At 51.3% G+C, this 18,454-nt stretch overlaps 1 protein-coding gene across 13 annotated transcripts in view; it reads left to right on the top strand.

Moving 5' to 3' along the window:
- MACF1 (microtubule actin crosslinking factor 1) overlaps positions 1-18,454 on the top strand; it is a 222,488-nt gene that overhangs the window by 118,439 nt on the left and 85,595 nt on the right. For 11 of the 13 annotated variants that reach the window (XM_059729551.1, XM_014611131.3, XM_059729550.1 and 8 more), the window contains exons 36-49: positions 2,641-7,998; positions 8,491-8,640; positions 9,066-9,281; positions 9,406-9,555; positions 10,386-10,613; positions 12,146-12,295; positions 12,384-12,617; positions 13,333-13,560; positions 14,221-14,745; positions 15,195-15,371; positions 15,595-15,718; positions 16,446-16,654; positions 17,139-17,456; positions 18,135-18,301. In XM_059729551.1, coding sequence (XP_059585534.1) covers positions 2,641-7,998; positions 8,491-8,640; positions 9,066-9,281; positions 9,406-9,555; positions 10,386-10,613; positions 12,146-12,295; positions 12,384-12,617; positions 13,333-13,560; positions 14,221-14,745; positions 15,195-15,371; positions 15,595-15,718; positions 16,446-16,654; positions 17,139-17,456; positions 18,135-18,301 — 8,234 coding nt within the window. The remainder of the gene's footprint in view (positions 1-2,640; positions 7,999-8,490; positions 8,641-9,065; positions 9,282-9,405; positions 9,556-10,385; positions 10,614-12,145; positions 12,296-12,383; positions 12,618-13,332; positions 13,561-14,220; positions 14,746-15,194; positions 15,372-15,594; positions 15,719-16,445; positions 16,655-17,138; positions 17,457-18,134; positions 18,302-18,454) is intronic. The other 2 variants (XM_059729557.1, XM_019498838.2) reach the window with 1 other exon arrangement.

Here is an 18,454-nt window from a genome sequence, read left to right as displayed (position 1 = left end):
TGTATATACATGTGTCCAATGGATATCTCTGTGTGTTTGCTTGCTAGCTCCCTGTACTTTGAAGCACTGGCCAATTCAGATATGCTTTTGTGATAGCCAAAACTCAGACTTGTTTGGCGAGGAAGCAAGATCCCATTCCAGACCCAGAGAAAAGGGTGACAGTTTGGCATTTTTCAGGCTCCTATCGTTTTCAGTGCTGCGTGCACAGAAGTAAAGCAAACCGTAGAGGTGTGTTAAAACATTTCAGCTGTCTCCATCCAGTTCTTTTTTTAAGCCGGGTCATTTTTAGCTCACTTTCCAGCAGCAGACAACATTGCAGACACAAGGCTCCTGGCCTCTAAGCCACCAGCCTCACCAGTGAAGCTTTAACATCGTTATTGCTACCTTCCCTGCTGCCAGAAAGGAGGCTAAGGACAGCCCTGTGCTTTAAAAAGGGTGCAAGGCGTTCATTCTTGCCTTTCCCTGATCCAGCCCCATGAAGGCAAATGTTTTCCTACCAGAGTTTTCCCTTGACTTTGCTGTGTTTTATTGAACCAGCATGGAAAGACATTTCTGCTTTGAGGAGGAGGTGTCTTTGGGTGCGTGGTTGTGGCAGGACCCCCTGGTACAGCCTGTTGAATAACAAGACTATAAGAAAAGAGCAGGCTCGCTGGCACTCCTGGGGAAGCCCAAAACGAGGGGAGGGTTATAGCTCTTCCAAAGAGGCTCCTTTAGGCCTTTGCTGTAGATACTTGGCCCGTGGAAGGGCGCATCATTGAGGCTATCGTTTGGTACAGTTGCTTCATTGTAGAAGGGAGCGTATGAAGGATATTTTAACATTTGCTTGCTGGAAACATCCAACTCTGTGAAAGGTTGTAAAATTCAAAAGACAAAAGCAAAAAAACCTCAAAAAGCCGAACTACAGAGCGCGCTACATTGAGCATGATGTGTCCCTGTACAGTTTGTGTTTCATGTCAACTATTGTTGAGATTAACTGACATCCTTGCTTACAAGTTTAACTAACCCTCCGGACTCTAAACACACAACCCCAAACCCCACAAAGTGACAAAGAGGACGACCCGTGTGTGGGGCTCTTTTTTTCGCAAAACAAAACAGTCGCATGCTGGACGCTAACCCCAAGCTTTACACTGTGTGCGTGACACGCCTGAGCTGCTCCATAAGGCTCTGTCTTTAACTGCTCAAGGCACACCCTGCATCTCTGGTAAGTAAAAGCTTTTTATGTCCTTTCTCACTTTCTCTTTCCCTCTGTCCTCCTCCGGCTCGTTCGGTGTGCAATGCGCATGTTTGATTGTGGGGGTGTGGGTTGTAGCCGTGTTGGTCTAAGGACGCAGGCAGACAAGGGTCTTTGGGTGAAGCTGATATCTTTCATTAGACCGACTCAAATCGTTGGAAAAATTCTCCTTTGCAAGCTTTTGGGTTTGATTCTGGTGGCGGTGATAAAAAATTCAAAGGTTCTTTAATGAATCAGGACAGGGGGAAAAACCAAAGCATCCTTGGCCATCTTACCCCAGCAGCACAGCAGCCACGCAGTCCTCCAGTGACACATTTCCTGATTGAGAGCTCTTAGCTCCTCGGACCAGTACAAACTAAATGCCTTCCATAGTTCCCCAAGCTGAGATTCCCAGCTCCTCCTTCCATGTATCCCCAAGGGAATCGCCCAGCATCGTGTGTCCATCTTCTGCGTAAGCAGCAGTTTGTGCAAGCTGATACCTAGACCATGTGCAGCGTAGGAAGTGCTTATTCCCATGGGGTTCTGCAAGAAACTTGCTCTCCTTTTCCTGTGCTACTACCAGCAAGAGAAAAGACTTTCTGGAAATACCTGAACCATATGCCATGCGAGCCTCTGTCCCAATCACATGGTTTCCCACTCTGGAACCTATTGTAGCCAAGAGCTGTATTATTTCCTGAGGCTTTGCCTTGCCTACTAAAGAGCACGGCTATTTCTGATATGCTACAGCGAGGGAAATCGTGGTGGTTAGTACTGGAGGATGCACCACTGGAGCCCTCTTGCATGGTCAGAAGCAAGTTCCCTGCTCTTTGGTGCATGGCTGGTCTGTAGATAAGCTGATATATGCCATGGGCTTCCTTTCTTTTTATCGGTGGCTGGCACTGCACATCTGCTAAGTGAAGAGTGTTATTTGTGCATGGCGGGGAGCATAGATAGGAGCGGTAAAACAGCAGGGCAGTTCTGAAGCCCCAAAGATGAATAAGGATAGGACAAAATGGGCTTCGTTTTGTCTTTTTGAACTGCAATATTGAAAGGCTGAAGTGTGTCTGTCTTCATGTGTTTTTCTCTCTCTTTCTGTTGATCACTTTGGAAAACCTTGCAGGTTTTTGCTGCTTGCTGCTTTTGCTGCATTATTATCCTGGTGGCTGTCTGAAATATCTCAGTGCTGCCCCATGTGGTAGACTAAACTGAGCCCTAAAACACAGCTGATGATGTGCAAGGCCATCCAGAAACTGGGATGCACTGGGAGCTGCACTTTGGGATCTGCTCTCTAGTCTAGGGGGTTTCTTTTAACTATTTTTTTTGGAAATAAAGACATCCCCGAACTTGATGCCTTGCAGTTACTTGGGTAGCTTGCTTTCACCAGCCTCTGTGGTTCTGATTTGTTTTTTATTTTCTCTTTCCGTTTTTAGGGGACCGAAACAGTCGCAGGAGTGATAGACCTTGGCACAGTGGAGATATTCCCTGTCTTTGGTGCGATGCAGAAAGGTCTCATAGACCAGGACACAGGTCTTGTGCTGCTGGAAGCTCAGCTTATCATGTCTGGCTTGGTTGTTCCTGAGACCAGCGAGAAACTCTCTTTGGCAGAAAGCCTGGCAAGAAACATTGTTGATGACAGGATGCTCCAGCGGTTGCAGGAGCTGCAGGAGGCCCTTCATTTGATAGATCAAATGAGCTTTGAAAGAAAACAGCTTCTGCCTGTTGTTGCTGCGATAGAGGAGCAGAAAATTAGTGAGAGCCTTGGCCTGAAGATATTAGAAGTTCACCTCGTCACAGGGGGTTTTATAGACCCTTCAAGTCGGGACAGAATTAGCATGGAGAAGGCTCTTCAGAAAGGCCTCATTACCACTCAGACTCACGCAAAACTGGTATCTCGTCTAAGATCAGCCAGGGATTTGATCGACCCCAACACTGCCGAGAAAATCAGCCTGACAGAGCTAATGCAGAGATGCATCATTCACCAGGAGACTGGCCTCCGGTTGTTCCCTGTCAAGCAGCTGGCAGGTGGGATGGTGAGCCTGAAATCAGGCAGGAAAGTTAGCATCTTCCGTGCCGTCCAGGAAGGCTTAATTGATAGGGAGGTAACGGTGAGGTTACTGGAAGCCCAGCTGTTTGCTGGTGGCATTGTAGACCCCAAGACAGGGCACAGGCTGACAGTGGACGAGGCAGTCAGACATAATTTGATTGATCAGGATATGGCATGTGCACTCTTAATCCGACAAGTGCAGACAGGTGGCATCATAGACACCATCACAGGAGAGAGACTGACCATCGATGAGGCAGTGGAGAAGGATTTAGTAGCCTCCAGGATTGCTCTGGTGATCCTAGAATCCCTTTGGTCCTTTATGGGGCTGCTGTGGCCCGAGTCAGGTGAGATCCTACCTGTTGCAGATGCCCTAGAACAAGGCCTCCTGTCTACAGACTTGGCGTGCAAGGTTCTCAGCAAGAGACGGTCCATCCAGGCTCTTTTCGTTCCGGAAACCACTGAGATCTTGTCCTGGAAGAAGGCAGTGGAGCAGGGCGTCTTGGAGAGAGGGGTTGCGAAAAGGTTAAAATCAATTGCTATCCCCGACATGATGCCCAGCATGCAGCTGGCGGGCTCTCCAGCTAGAAGCAAACTCAGCTTGAGCTCTGCAGGAAGAGGCCCTCCAGGTCGTGAAGAGCAAAGTGACTCTCTGCCAAGGAGCGAAGATGAAAGGCTGATGGTCCATTTGATGACCCACAGCTATATCAACATCCACAATGGCCACAAACTGCTCTTAGTAGATGGGAAATTAAATGATTTAACTAAAGCCTTTTTACAGGCACAAGAAAATGGATCAAATGCTGACTTGTTGGAAGGGAGAGAAGAGACTTATGAAGAACTCAAAGTTCTTGAGGAGGTAAAAGTCACAGGGAGTGCATTTCCTGAAAGGGAGCCCGGTAAAGATTTGGCTTTAAAACAACTTGAAATTCAAGTTGCCCCTTCAACAGAAGAGCGTAAAGAGACCTCGCCACCAAAACCTTTTCTCGATAGCAGGAAGGCAGAGAGAGCACTTGGAAGCGCTCCACTGGAAGATGAAGTAAAAGCATTGATTATGAAGGATCCGGGTCAGAGTGTAAAACCTGTTTCCATTAAGAGCCAAATTGATAGTGAACTGGGAAAAGAGCAAAGACTGGCAACAACCAAGGCTGAAAGCCCGTTCGAATCGCCAAGGCAAGAATCTGTTAGTGCAATTAGCTCGGAGACGAAGCCTGGCGAACCAGAGGAAATGCTGGTGGAAACAGAAAAAGCTCCCGGGGTTCCTATACTTTCGGTAGACGAAGCGAGGAGTTTGAAACTTCAAGACAGAACACCTGAACCGGCGATGGGTGGTGTGAAAAAAGACATCTGTATTTCTGTGGCCCTACCGGAAACCCTAGAGAAACCAGAAATCAGAGCAGAGGGAATTGCAGGAAGGGTGGAATCGGAAGTAGAGGCGGAAGAAATTGGGGAAATCGGTTTGTTCCAGAAGGAAGAAACTGAGAGCAGATCAGTGGAAGGAGAGGAGATTAAGCCTCCTAAAATTGGACAGGAGGAAATGGAAGAAAGGCAATTGGAAAAAGCCCAGAGTGCAAAAGCGTTGGAAGTAGAAAAACAGGAGATGAAAGAAGCATCAGTTGATTACAGTATTGCTGAACCGTCCCTGCTAATCCGACGTCCCGTGGAGCGGGAAGGAGACGACACTCTGAACATGCTCTTGGCGCAGCTCCGAGGCGGTGGCATACTTCACGAGCAGACCGGCAAGACTCTTCTTCTGAATGAAGCAGTAGCCTGCGGGGTGGTGCCCAGCCACACAGCTGTTAAAGTGATGGAGGAAATGAAAATGTTCAATGGCTTCTTTGATTCCCAAACCTGTGAATCGCTGACCACCAATGAAGTCATTAATGAAGGCCTGATGGATGAGAAGCTCCTGCAGAAGGTGCTGGCCTGTGATAAAGCAGTCAGTGGTGTTCTTGACCCATGTAACAATGCCATCTACTCGGTCAAGGATGCAGCGGAGATTGGCCTTTTGGACAAGGAAACAGCGGCGAGGATTTTAGAAGGACAAGTGGTTACCGGAGGAATCGTTGACTTGAAACGGGACAAAAAAATATCAGTCACTTTGGCTTCAAACCTTGGCTTGATAGAGCCCTCCAGTCAAGAAGATCTTATAAAGTTGGAGAAAGCATCTAAAGGAAAAGGCACTGACGAGGCAGCAAGGCAGAAGCTCATTGGCTTACAAGCTGAAACCAGTGGAATTGTGGATCCTAAAACCAAACAGCCTTTGACCGTCGTCCAGTCGGTTGAGAGAGGTTTGCTCGACAAGGAGAAAGCCCTCCAGCTCTTGACCAAACAGATAGCTGATGGTGGAATTATTCATCACGCGTCTGGAATGAGACTCTCTGTCAATAATGCAATGAAACATGGATTAATTGATCAAGACTTGTGTACAGAGCTCTTGAAGGCTGAAAGCGTGTGCCTGCGTCGCTATGTTCACCCAGGAACCGAGGAACGTGCGTCTTTACGTCAGGCAGTGTCACCAGGGCTGGCTACCCCAGAGCTTCGAAGTAGAGTACAAGAAATACAGGCTTTGAGTGGAAGTGTTTTTGATCCTGTCTCTGGTGGGAGGTTGACTTTGTCCCAGGCTGTCAAGGAAGGGTTGTTGCCTGAGCTGGTGGTGGAAAAAGCCATGTCATCATCTGCAATAAAACATGGAATTGTAGATCCCGAGACCTGCATGCTTGTCCCCTACTCGGAACTGATAAAGAAATGCAAAATTGACATTGAATCTGGACAGAGGTATTTGGAAATCCATCCCTTCCGAGCAATGAAGGATGAGGTGACCGGGCGCACGCTCACATGTGCCCAGGCAGTAAAGCTGGGGAAAGCGGACCTTGTGCCCACGTTGAGAGTCCTGCAGGCTCAAGCGGACACTGGTGGGATCGTGAAAGCTGATAATGGTGACAGACTCTCTCTGAAGTCTGCGCTGGAACAAGGCCTGGTGGATGTGGAAATGGCGAGAATCATTGCATCCCACCAAATGATGACGGGAGGCATTGTCGACCCCGATAGTGGAGAGAGGTTAACTCTACAGGAGGCTGTTGAGAAAGGATTGATCAGCCAAGAAGTGACTGCTGCTCTTCGGCAGGCTGTTGGCCTGCCCGGTGACAAACCCGACCCTGCAGAGCTGAGAGGAGGCCGTCCCCAGGAGGTAGTGGAGGACGTAGCTGCCAGACAGGAAAGGCTGGCTCCCTACAGGCACGTTCCCGAGACATCTGCTGAACACACAGCTGGATCTAAAGCAATGTACTACAAGTCAGTTGGAGACGAGACTGGTGTTGCTTCTGAAAAATCACAAAAGGCATCGCATGCAGCAGTAGAAGAACTGCTGAGACCACTTCCCCTTGAAACTTCAGGGCGCCCCGTGGTCGATCCACCCCAAGGCAAGGCTGCCGCGGTCCCTGAGCCTCCCTCCGTGTTAGTCGTAGCACGCCCAACTCCACCGGCGGCTGCGGCAAAGATGCAGAAAAAAGGGGTTAGAAAAAGCAAAGCACGGGCTAAAAAACCTCTGAGTGAGGACTTGGTGGGGAGCGCAGTAGCAGCTCAGGAGCCAGAAGGAAGAGAGGGGCTGGGGGTCGGGGGAGAGCAGCGGTTTGCTGCCAAAACGGTGCCTCAAAGCAGCAGGGACAAAGACAAGACGGAGGAAGCTGGGGTACGGGAAGCGCAGGTGGCGGCAGCAGTTGTTTCGGAAAGAAGCCAGAGGACAGGGAGGGTAGAAGAAGCAGTGGACAGATCAGGAGCCGTAGAGACAGGGCCAAAGGAGTCCATCTGCTTGGATCAAGGCAGGGAAAAAAAGGCTCGCACAAAACTGAAAGAACCCTTGAAGACTGCAGTTCACAAGAAACACGTGGAAACCAGACTGGGGGACAAGGTAACGGGGAAGCATCCCGAGACTCAACCCCAGGCCCCGGCTGCAGAAAGTCTCGGCGGTCCAAAAATGTTGAGTGGAGCTGATCTAAAACTTACGGAAAAAAAGAAAACCAAGAAAAAGAAGGCAGGGCAGGGCAGTGGCCCAGAAGAAGCCACACTGCTGGAGAAATCTCCCCAGGAGAAAAGAGCCTTTCCTACCCCAGAGGCCAAAGAAACGTGGATGAGAACGATCGAGGAGGAGCTGATCCCAAGCGCTCAGGAACCCGAGCGTGAAACTCCCGCCGAAGAACTAGCTGGCGGGTTGCTTGGGGATCTGGCTGAGCAAAAGCAAACTGAGATCAGTGAGGAGCAGATGGCTGAAAAAGAAGATAAGCTGATTGCCTTGGGAGCTAAAGACCGCATTGTGGAGGACGAGCAGATGACCATTACCCCAGAAAGCGTCGCGCCCCAGGAGACGAGCGGAGAGATCAGAAATGGTCGGGGTTTCTTTGCGGCAGTTCAGCCACAGGAAAGGATGTCCCAAGAAGTGATCGGGCAGGAAGTCAAAGATGAGTTCTCGCCGACAACCTTGTTAGCAGAGAAAAAGCCACCTGCCTTGCGGACCGGAGGGGATCGAGAGTCCTGCGTGGCCCTTGAACTAGAGGAACAGGCATTGCACGAAATGACCCGAGAGATCACCAGCGGCGAAGAAGCCTCCTCCGCAGCCCTTCAACCACAAAGAAAAGAGCTCCATGAGAGAACCGGAGAGGACAGCCACGCAGATCAGCAGCTGTGCGTGACTACGACAGATGGGGAGAGACTGCAAGAAACTTCAGAGGAATCCACAAAACCAGCCAAGGTAACTGTCTTTTTCTTAATAGATTTATTGCATGTTTTCTTTTTTGATACCAATGAGGAATATTTTGGGCAACTGCAGTTGACAGCAGGAAGCATCTACAGAGTCTAGGGATCCTATTAGGACGCACAGTGCTAGACGAATGCTATCAGTTGAAATGGATTTGGCAAATGAAACTGTGATGTATGGAGGAAAACATCTGAAACGCAGGGCTTTTTTTCTTTTTTACCAGAATGTTGCTTATAAATGACTAATCCGTAGGCCTGTTGTTTAGCAGTTTGGCTATAACATTGCAGATTTGTTGCCATTTTTAAACTTACGTTGGAAGAAGAGCATGCATTTCATTTCTTCCCAGTAAATCTTGTAGATAAGAGATTGAGCAGTCCCTAAAGTAATAAGTTACTGGGAGAGAAAAGTCTGAGAGCTCTTTCCAATGCACGATTGTGGTTTGTCTCTTTGGAAACCTGAAATCTGTTTTCTCTCCTGACTCCGCAGGCTGTGGTCAGCAAAAAGCAGTGTCTGGAGCACGATGAGAAGCTCGTCTCCTATCTCTCTATGCTCCGAGATATCGAGATGAGAATTAAGCATGTTCAGCCCGCTGGACAGACTTTGGCAGCATTGCAAGACCTGCTGCGTCAGGCCGAGGTGAGAGAAAGCCACTGTCCCGGCCTTGCTCTGATTTACACGTCCTTCCTTCCTCCGGGGTAGTTTTTTCAGGGTCGCATATTGGGATGGTAGATCCCATTGCAGGTTTGTATTGTCACTCTGGGCAATTTGGTCCTGAAAGATCTTCCAATGCAAACACAGAGTGCATGTCTCTTCTTGTCTGCCTCAGGTCTTCATCCATGCTTGAACAATAGCCTAAGTGTGCCTGTTATTGCCTGGAAAAAGGTTATCATGATCTGGCTAGCCAAGAGCAGCTGGATGAACTGGTTGATTGTAATGAATCTTTCTAGCTGATGTACACATTGTTTAGGTCCAGCTCTCCCGGCCTTCGTCTTACTGTCAGTTTTGGCCGCGAGGGGATGAAGTCACTGTATCTCAGATTTAATGATGCCGTCTTGCCTCAGGTCCTGGACACAGAACTGAAGGAGCTGCGCTCTCCAGTGAATCGGGAGTTGGACTCGGTGAAGTGGATCGTGGCCAATCCACCCCAAGAGGTCCCTGAACAATTAGTGAAAGCTTTGGAGAAAGACGCCAAGAACCTGCAGAAGTCTTTGAGCTCAGTGAGAGATGTGCTGGACTCCCGGGTGCTAAATCTCCGCAGTGCAGCGGAAGCTGAAAAGGTACCGCTCACAAGCGCGCTTTCGCCTCGCGTGTCCTGCTGAAACCCCCAACCCAAGCGAGCCCCGTGCTTTGTCCTTCAGTTGTGCCCCGCGTTTCAGTAGTGCTTTCTGTTTCCGTTTTCAGGCTCAGATCCTAACGCGGTGTGAAAAGCTCCAGGGCAAACTGCAAGAGCTGCTGAGTTGGGTCTGCGATACCACGCAAGTGCTGGACAGCAGCGATCATCGCAACGCAAGGGATGCTAACGGCTTAAACCGCAGCCTTCAACATTACACGGTAACCATAGCAATGCCTCTAATCCCCACAGATAAAGTTGTGATCTCCTGCAGGGCAGGGATGCTTTGAATTCGTTCTCCTCCTGGGTTCTCCCAGCACTGTCAATTATTGCTCGTGGGAGTGCCGGGCTTCTGGCCTCTCTTTCAGGGCTCAGGGTCTCCGAGCTGACGAGCAGCGAAGCAGCACGCGGAGAAAGGGAGCAGAGCTTTGACTCTGTTTCAGCAATGATTAAAAACGACTGGTACCGCTCAGCCCTTCTAAGACGGCAGGCCGGTGCGCACAAATATGAAGCGTGGGATCCTCTCGCTGGGCTCTCTGGAGTCTTTAGCAGTTGACACCGTTTCTTTACCACCTCTTGGCTGTGACACTTCAGCTGTGGGCAGTCCAGCTTTTCCTCTTGGCTCACCAAGCTATAGCTCCTGAGACCCGAGTGTTGGGAGGAGGTAGAGTGAAAACTTCCCACGGACCGAACTATTGGCATATGGGCTAGAACCTCTTATTTCTTCAGAGCCGTGCAAATACTCTGAGAAAAACTGGGTTTGTTGAAACACTCACGATGAGGTCGGGTTTTTCTAAAGCTCTTGGGAGGCCTGGAATCAAGGGTTAGGAGGAGAGTCAGGAAGTAGCAGTTGTCAGTCCATCACGTATGGACATGCAGTGCCCCATGGGGAGACCTCCTGGCTGGACCACCTCTGCTGCTGCACTGAAGCATCCTGTTTGTTCGTGGGTCTTGTTCAAAGCCAGCCATTTAAGAAACGGCATGCAGATGAGGAGCTGTTTCACAAACAGCTCTTTTTTTCTTTTTATCTCTCTCTTCCCCTTCCATTTAGGAGTTAAAACAGCCCCTGGCTGACAATAAATCTCAGCTGGATGCCGTCGCCTTCGACATCCAGTTCTTTATCTCCGAGCACGCCCAGGACTTGACACCTCAACAGAGCCGGCAGCTGCTGAGACTGCTCAATGAGCTGCAGAAGGCTTTCCGGGAGCTGTCGGAGCGTGTGGCAGCTCAGGTGGAGGTCCTGCAGGTCTGTCTCCATCAAGCGGAGCAGACGGATCAGGTGAAAGTCGCGGGGCGGGGGCAGCTCGGCTGCAGTTTGCTAACAGGGTTGTTTTCAGCCTGGAGCGTGTGCGGTGAAACGCCTCGTGCTCTGCTCTTGGACTCTGCCTGCATGTTGTTGTCAGGATTTATAACTTCACCCTGCACGTCGTGAGCTCCTTCAAGAGGCTTGAGTCCTCCTCCTCCACAATTCCCAGCTTTCACAGGCATGAGCTCATGCTTTCCCTTTGACAGCATTCAGAACCAGGGAGCTCCCAGCGGGCTCCTCGTAGAAGTTGGCCAGTCCCTTTGGCGCTCAGCTGTGGGCAAGTGACCAGGTCGAGCTGAGATCACAAGTGCTTTTGGTTTTAATGGCTCTAGCCTAGTCCCCATGAGGTCCGTCGGAGAAGATAGCTGCCCAGATTGGCGCTGCTCACCACCAGTGAGAGCCCGTGCTGTTCCTTTCCCACCTTCTTTGCATAATTCGCATGTGGCAGACACGAGAGAAACAGCTGTTTCGATGCTACCTGCCTGTAGAAGCACACAGCACCCACGCCGACTAAATCCCTCAGGTCTCTGCTGTATTCCTGCAGCCCACATAACTGCATGCACCCCCCCTTCACTCGAGACGGTATTCATGTTTGTATTAACCGTTGCTCTCAATAACGCTCGGCTTCTCCCATCATTGTGTGTGTATTAACCGGTTTGCTTTGCTTTTTCAGATTCAGTGTGCACCCACCCTAACCCAGGAAGATCTCGCTTTTGCAGCCGACAAGCTCTTAAGGACACTCTTTCCAATTGCTTCTCTTGTTTGTCTTAAAGACTGAGAGACCCGAGCGCGTCGGTTTGCACACGTGTGTATGTTTAGCTGTTAGTGCACCAGAAGAAGCTTTTGCTGGTGAAGAGAAGAAGCGTTATAAGGACGGTCAGGGTCACACATCATGCTCAATTGCTCAAATAGGCGCTTCTGTATTGTGCACCAGTGGCAAAAATCTAGGGGCTGGGTCGGCTACAGAAACACTTGGTCCCTCCTAGGCACTCTCTCTCCCACCCTGATGTCACTTGGCTTTAGGTCAGTTGATGCTCCCTGGCTGCAGTGCTGCGTCAGGTCATTCTGCATGGTCAGCCTGTCTAGACATGGCTTGTCTTGCCCAGGTTCTGCATGGATTTTAATCTTGAGACTGAGAGCCTCTTTGGGTAACTGGACCGTGCTTTGTACAATTTGGCCTGCTGCCCCTATGAGATTGTAAAGGCTTGTTTAAAGGAGAGAAAACCCTCCAAAGGATGAGAAATGTAAATTTAAGCAAATACTTTCCTGGACATACTTGCAGTTCTGCAGCTACTTTGGACCCTGATCCCCAGTCATGGAGCCTGCAGATCTGTGCTGGAGGGAGAGTGCCGGCAGAGAGCGTCCAAAGGCATCTTCTGTGCTGCATCCTTGCCATCAGGAAGATGCTTAAACTGTAACCCTACTGCTTTGCTTTCCAGGAATGTGGCAGTACAGGCCAAGCCGCAGGTCTGAACTGCTTCCTTTCCCTTTCCCTTTCAAACCAGACGCTCCAAGAGCAGCAAGCCATGCGCAGCCAGAAGCTGGAGGAGGTCTGCACCTGGCTAGGGCAGGCTGAGACCACGCTAGCAGATGAGCAGAGAGCAGCCAGCAAAGGGGACCTGCCCACACTGAAGCAGAGACAAAGTGACATTAAGGTCAGTGCTGGAAGACAAAGGCAGGGAAGGGAATCGAGGAGCTGCTCAGTGGGCGCCTAAAGTCTTTGTCTTTTTGTGGTGTTCCCAGGCCCTGCAGAGGGACATGCAGACTCGAGCTGCCTCTTTTGCCAGCGTCCTGAAAGCAACAGAAGAATTTTTAGAGGAGAACAGGACTAAGATGAACCCCGAGGAGCTGGCAGCCTTGCAAGACAGGCTCCATCACGCAAAGAAGCAATACCAGTCCCTGCAGGAGAGGACCGAGGTGGCCCAGAAGGAGCTGGAGAATGCTGTGACAGCAGCTGTGCAGCAGGAGACTGAGAAGGTAACACATCCGGGGCTGTCGTGGGGCAGGCGCTTTTACAGAAAGACAGCGGCCTGGGCCGGGACTCAGGAATGCCCTGTGCTCTAGTCTTGGCTCTGCTACTGCTCCGCAGCACAAGTCACGTCCCACTGTGTGCCTCAGTTTCCCTCCACATATTATAAAGCATCTCTCCACCCCACATCTCTAAGCGTTGGGTGCTGGTGGTGGAAAGGAAGGCCTGGGATGAAGGAAAGGAGCTCTGCTCTGACTTGAGCAATTGGTTGCACTTCTTGTGCAGCCTTCAGAGTAAGCTGGTGCATCTGATAACTCAGAGATATCTCGGTGCCATCCCATAAGCCCTGACACTCCTGTACTTTGATGGGACAGAAGTAAAAAGAACATGCTTGGAGCCACCCACACACCCACTTTCTGTATCTGGCTTGAGGGGGGCCTTCTTAGCCAATTAAAAGCATGAACTCTCTTGTATGGCGGTGCGAATTGCAGAATGAATTTGGTTGCATGGATGTGCCTATTTACAGAGGCACGTGGGGGTTTTTATGTGGTGAAAGGACACTGGGGACATTTTGAAGTTCTTTGAGTCTTGGGCAGAGCGGTGGACTGGGGAGGAGGAATGCCGCCCCCCGTACAGGCCTGATTCTCTTGCCCTTTGCCGAGACAGCAGCTTATACAAAGTCAGAGTTGTCCTCAGCTTATGTATGAGTTATGCTGTTTCCAGGTGAAAGCTGCCAAGGAACTGGAGGAGAGCAGGAGCAAGATTGAGTCGCTTCTAAATTGGGTAGCATCGCTAGAACAGGCTGGAGGGCTCTCTGAGCAGAAACACCCCTCTCTGGGACAAACGCCAGGAAAACAAGTGGGGAAAAGCACCCGGGATCTTCCTGATGGTCACTCGGTGGATGTGAACAGAGCTGCAGAGACCCTCGAGCAGCAGTACGACAGGCTGAAGGTGAGGGTGACCCCATGTCCTTTTCCAGATTAGCACCTGCCCTGCCATTAATAATGCTAGTGCTGCCCAGTGCTGTGACCCGACCACCACACCGTGGCAATGGTGGGGGTTGGTGTTGAACATCTGCGTGCATTTGCTTTGTGCCGGTGACTCTTCGGTGTCTCAAACAGGAGCCTCTGGCACTCTTGGGAACCAACTTGTCTGCTAGGCAGAGAGAAACAAAGATGCAACCATATTTATCACGTGCAGCACACCCCAGAAAAAAATAGGCACTTTGTTTTTAAATGGCAGCATGAAGAAAAAGCAAGATCTTTCCTTGTAGTAAGTGAGTAGCAGCAGCTGAGTCTGGTCCTTCTTCTGCTCCCTGTAACATGTGCAGAATTTACCTTGGCTTCTGTTTGGTGAGCGGCAGAAACTGCTCTTACCGTATTTCCTTGCATATAATGCACACCACAGTTTCCAGCACCTGTTTTTTTGTTTTTTTTTAAAGATGCATGTTGTATGTGATAAAATATGGTATTGGTGGTGTAATGAGGTGGGGTACTTTGCATTTAGTGTAATGAGATAATGTCTTGTACAGGGGAATGGTTAGGTGTTTGCCAGCAGGGAGGTATATCAGCAACAAGGCATTGTGTGTGTGTGTTAACATGTGTGTTTCAGACACGCCACCAGGAGCTGCTGTCCCAGCAGCAGGATGTCATCCTAGCAACCCAGTCAGCGCAGGCCTTCCTGGACAAACAGGGCCACAACTTAAAGCCAGAGGAGAGAGACCGGCTCCAGGGCAGGCTGGAGGAGTTGAAGGAGCAGTACGCTGCTTCCCTCTCGCAGTCGGAGCTGCAGCTGAAGCAAGTGCAGGTGCTGCGGGATGAGCTGCAGAAGTTCCTGCGGGACCACGGGGAGTTCGAGGCCTGGCTGGTGCAGGCTGAGCAGGAGCTGGAGAGGATGCACCATGGGGACAGCGACCCCCAGGCGCTCAGGCCGATGCTGCTCAGGCAGGGGAGCTTCTCGGAGGACGTCATCTCGCACAAAGGGGATCTGCGGTTTGTCACCATGTCTGGGCAGAAGGTGCTGGATGCTGAGAGGGGAGCTGCTGCCGAGGGAGGGCCCGAGCCCTTAGGAACGGGGGGCTTGGTCAAAAGCAAGCTGGATGATGCCACGCAGAGATACACGACTCTCCACACCAAGGTATCGGTAGCTTCGTTCATGGGAACACGTACCCACCTTAATCCCTCGTGCAACACCAGCTTGTGGTACTGCAGGCTCCGGCTCGGCATGGGCTGGGGAACGGACCCATCAGCTCGGCCCTGTTAAGTGTTCCTTGATCACCTTAACAGCACTAATCCCTGTCCTAGTCACACAGCCTGACGGGCTGAGCTCCACAAGTGTGGACTGTGCCGTCTTCTAGGTCCTACGTGGCCACAAGTCCAGTATCAATGCTGAAGCAATAATAATCACTACATTTGCTGGTAACGGTCTCTATGTAGCCACATGCGAGTCTTCCCTCAACTGGGTGAGGCCGAGTCTTTCCCTAGTGAGATCTCTGCTTTCTTCCAGCGAAGGGGTGAGAAAGGGCAGTGGTTTCCAAAGCGCTTTTGCACCTGTTTCACATCCTTGCCCTGTGTTTCTCCCGGCAGTGCACCAAGCTCGGCTCACATCTGAACACCTTGCTGGACCACTACCAGCAGTTCCAGGAGGTGGCAGAGGCTCTCCGGACCTGGCTGCGGGACAGCGACGCGGCGGTGGCGAAACTCCTCTCGGAGCCGGTCTCCTCAGACCCAGCGGTTCTGCAGAAGCAGCTTGCCAGCGCGAGAGTAAGCGACCCTCAGATACCCTGAATGCTCCCCTCTCGGGGCACGTCCCTGCTCAGGGTTATCAGCTGGAGGGGAGGCAAACCTCTGCTTGCTTGACATCTAACCCTAAACTCCTTGGAGTTCCAGTCACGTGGGTGCCCTTGGGGGCGGTGGGGTTGGCCGGGGGTCACTCCTTGGTGGATGTTATAGCTGACCTGAATGGTCTCGTCTTGTTTTGGAGCAGCACCTGCAGGGAGATCTTGCCGAACATCAAGTGCCAGTGGAGAAGCTGCAGAAAGCATCCCGTTCCTTGCTGGAAATCAAAGGCGAGCCGGCTCCTGACCACAAGCGTGTTCAGGAAACCACAGGTACTAAGCAGTGTGGCTATCTCTGTCTGCATGGGGATGAGGGGAAGGTGTGGACACACTAGAGGGAAACTTCTTCAGGTCAGACATACAGGGGGACGGAGGACAGGAGAGTGGCTCCAGTGATGTCTGCTTACTTTCGGCACCTGTGTGTCACTAGTGTGGCTAACCAGGCGGAGAGAGAACCTCCCAGCACTGAGCCAGCAACTGGCCACACAGCACTGCTGGTTTCCTTTAGGGGGTTTATACTTCTGTGTGGGGGAAGAACGATGCAGGAGGGGTGCAAAGGTGAAGACTAAAGAGGAGACTCTGGTCTTCTCAGCCAGGAAATGACCTAACAGACCCCCACACGACGACCTTCTGTAACAGTAGCCCTAGTGAGCCACTGTGTTCCCAGCAACCTTCTGCCTAAGCATCTTAACTCCTCGTGTGTGAGGGGGAAGTCATCAGTCCTGCTCACTGCTGGGTTTTTCATCTTCCCTTGAAGCATCTTATGCTGGCTCCTAGCAGATGCTGGATCTCCTGGCCCTCCAGTCATGGCCATTTTCAGTGGTCCCCATTTCTCTTGTTTGCCAGGTGTGTGTGTCCCCTTGCTAATGAGTTAGGCAGTGAGTCTTCATAGCCGTAGCCGCTCCGGGGGATGTGGCTAGTTACCAGCATTGGCAGGTGCCCCGATGATGGTCCTAGATCCCTACTTGACAGTGACTTTCTCTCGTGTTGAACTCTCCAGAGTCCATTGTGAGCCACTTCCAGCGCCTTTCCCAGCAGATGGCGGAGCGTGCAGACCTGCTGCAGAAGGCCATCGCCCAGTCCCAGAGTGTCCAGGAGGGGCTGGACAATATGCTGCAGTCCATGGCTGAGATCGAGAGGAACATGGGAGCGGAGCAGCCAGCTTCTCTCTCGTCCCTCTCCATCCAGGAGTCACTTGCCACGAATGCGGTGAGATGGTTGCTTCTCTGCCTTGGCTACAGCCCTACGCTTAGTAGGAAGTCCAGGCTGTATCCCCAGTCTCTGAATTGCGCAGACCTCTTGACACGGTCTGTGCTTTAACTGTATTATGCTGAAGTTGCGTTAAATCTGTTAAACCTCTTCAGTGACTTCATTGAACAAGGAAAAACAGATCTCTTGAAACATCTCACCTCCTCAACTCATGAGCAAGCTCAAGGGGAGGTAATGGAGGCTGTGCAGAGGGAGTGGGTGAAGATAAGCTTATAGTAGTGTAAGATAGAGAGAGAAATGTGGAGAGCGCACCAAGGAAGAAAACTAGCCTTGAGAATGTGGCTGGCTAGCCGGAAGGGTCACTAGATGTTTTCAGACTTGCTCTGAAAGGCATTCCCATCCCATCCCATCCCATCAATGCCAGCTGGGCTTGCTCAGAGCCCTCCTGAAATGCCGTCTTCTCTGCATGTGTCTTTCAAAGCAGAAGTTGAAGCAAGACATTGCTAGGCAGAAGAGCAGCCTCGAAGCCACTCGAGAAATGGTGACTCGGTTCATGGAGACAGCAGACAGTGCCACAGCCTCTGCCCTGCAGGGCAAGTTGGCAGAGGTGACAGAGCATTTCAACAGGCTGTGCCGGCAGCAGCAGGAGAAGGAGAATGCGCTGAAGGACCTTCTCCCCAAGGTGGAGCAGTACGAGCAGCTCTCGGAGAAGCTGCAGCAGTTCACGGAGAGCAGAGCCCGGCTGCTGGCTTCTGGGAACCAGCCAGACCACGACATTGCTCACTTCTCCCAGCACATCCAGGTGAGACGCAAGGTCTTTGCCTAAGCCAGGGAGGAAGGTTCCTGTTACAGAGTGGGGTGGGAGGGGGACTCCAAAGTGTTGAGTTTTGGGTCTCCCCCTGCCTTCATCCCTGACTTCTGAGGTCTATGGGGTTTAAAACAGTTTTTTATCCAGTTATGGGAAGAAGGGAAAGGGGCCGTCGATTCTTTGATTTGGTCTGAAGCATAGCTCGTCCTGGCTGTGGGTTAGGGTGGGGAGCTAATGGAGCGACTCTGACCAGCTTGATCAAGCCAAGCCCACACAGGGTGAGATCTCTCTGGTTAAAGATCTCATCCATCAGTACAGCCCAAAACACTAAAGTGTCAATAAAGGGAATCGCCCCCTGGGGACACTGATTTTAGGACAGAGTCATCAAGGCTCCCTGAAGTCCCCATGTGTCCTATTAGCTGGGGGCAGTATCTGCACTGCCCTCTTCCCGTAACCGTCCCATAGATCGCTCTGATGTGCGGAAGGGACCGATGTCGACCTAACCCCGGGGCTTTGCTCGTTCACTCAGCGCTGGTGTAATTCGTCCCATTGCCCTGAAGAGGGCACCCGATGCCCTTGCCAGGATCCAGAGCTGTCTGGCCCTGTCCTTTCCACCTGTTTGAATGAGCCCAGTGGCGGGAGCTTCATTCCTTCTGGCACTTGTCTCCACAGGAGCTGAATGTAGAGATGAAGCAGCACCAAGAGGACCTGGATACCTTGGAGCACCTGGCTGCAGAGCTGAACTCCCAGGGCTTCCCAGCCGGCTCTTCCCAGATGCAGGAGACGGTGCAGAGCCTAAAGAGGGATTTCACACAGCTCCAGAAGGTAGCAAAGGAAAGGTAAGGCCTGAGATGCCCTGTTCCAGCTTGTTGGGGTCAGGACTAGGGAGGTCGCGCCTCCTGGTGCTGGTAGGAAGTTACGTAGCGACTGCAAGAACTTGCTGACGTTTCCCTGCTGCAAGGGCCATAAGTTAACTTCTGCCTCTGCTTCCC

The sequence above is a fragment of the Alligator mississippiensis genome, chromosome 6 (genome assembly GCF_030867095.1).
Source record: "Alligator mississippiensis isolate rAllMis1 chromosome 6, rAllMis1, whole genome shotgun sequence".
NCBI lineage: Eukaryota > Metazoa > Chordata > Crocodylia > Alligatoridae > Alligator > Alligator mississippiensis.
This window is presented reverse-complemented; position numbering and strand designations above follow the sequence as displayed.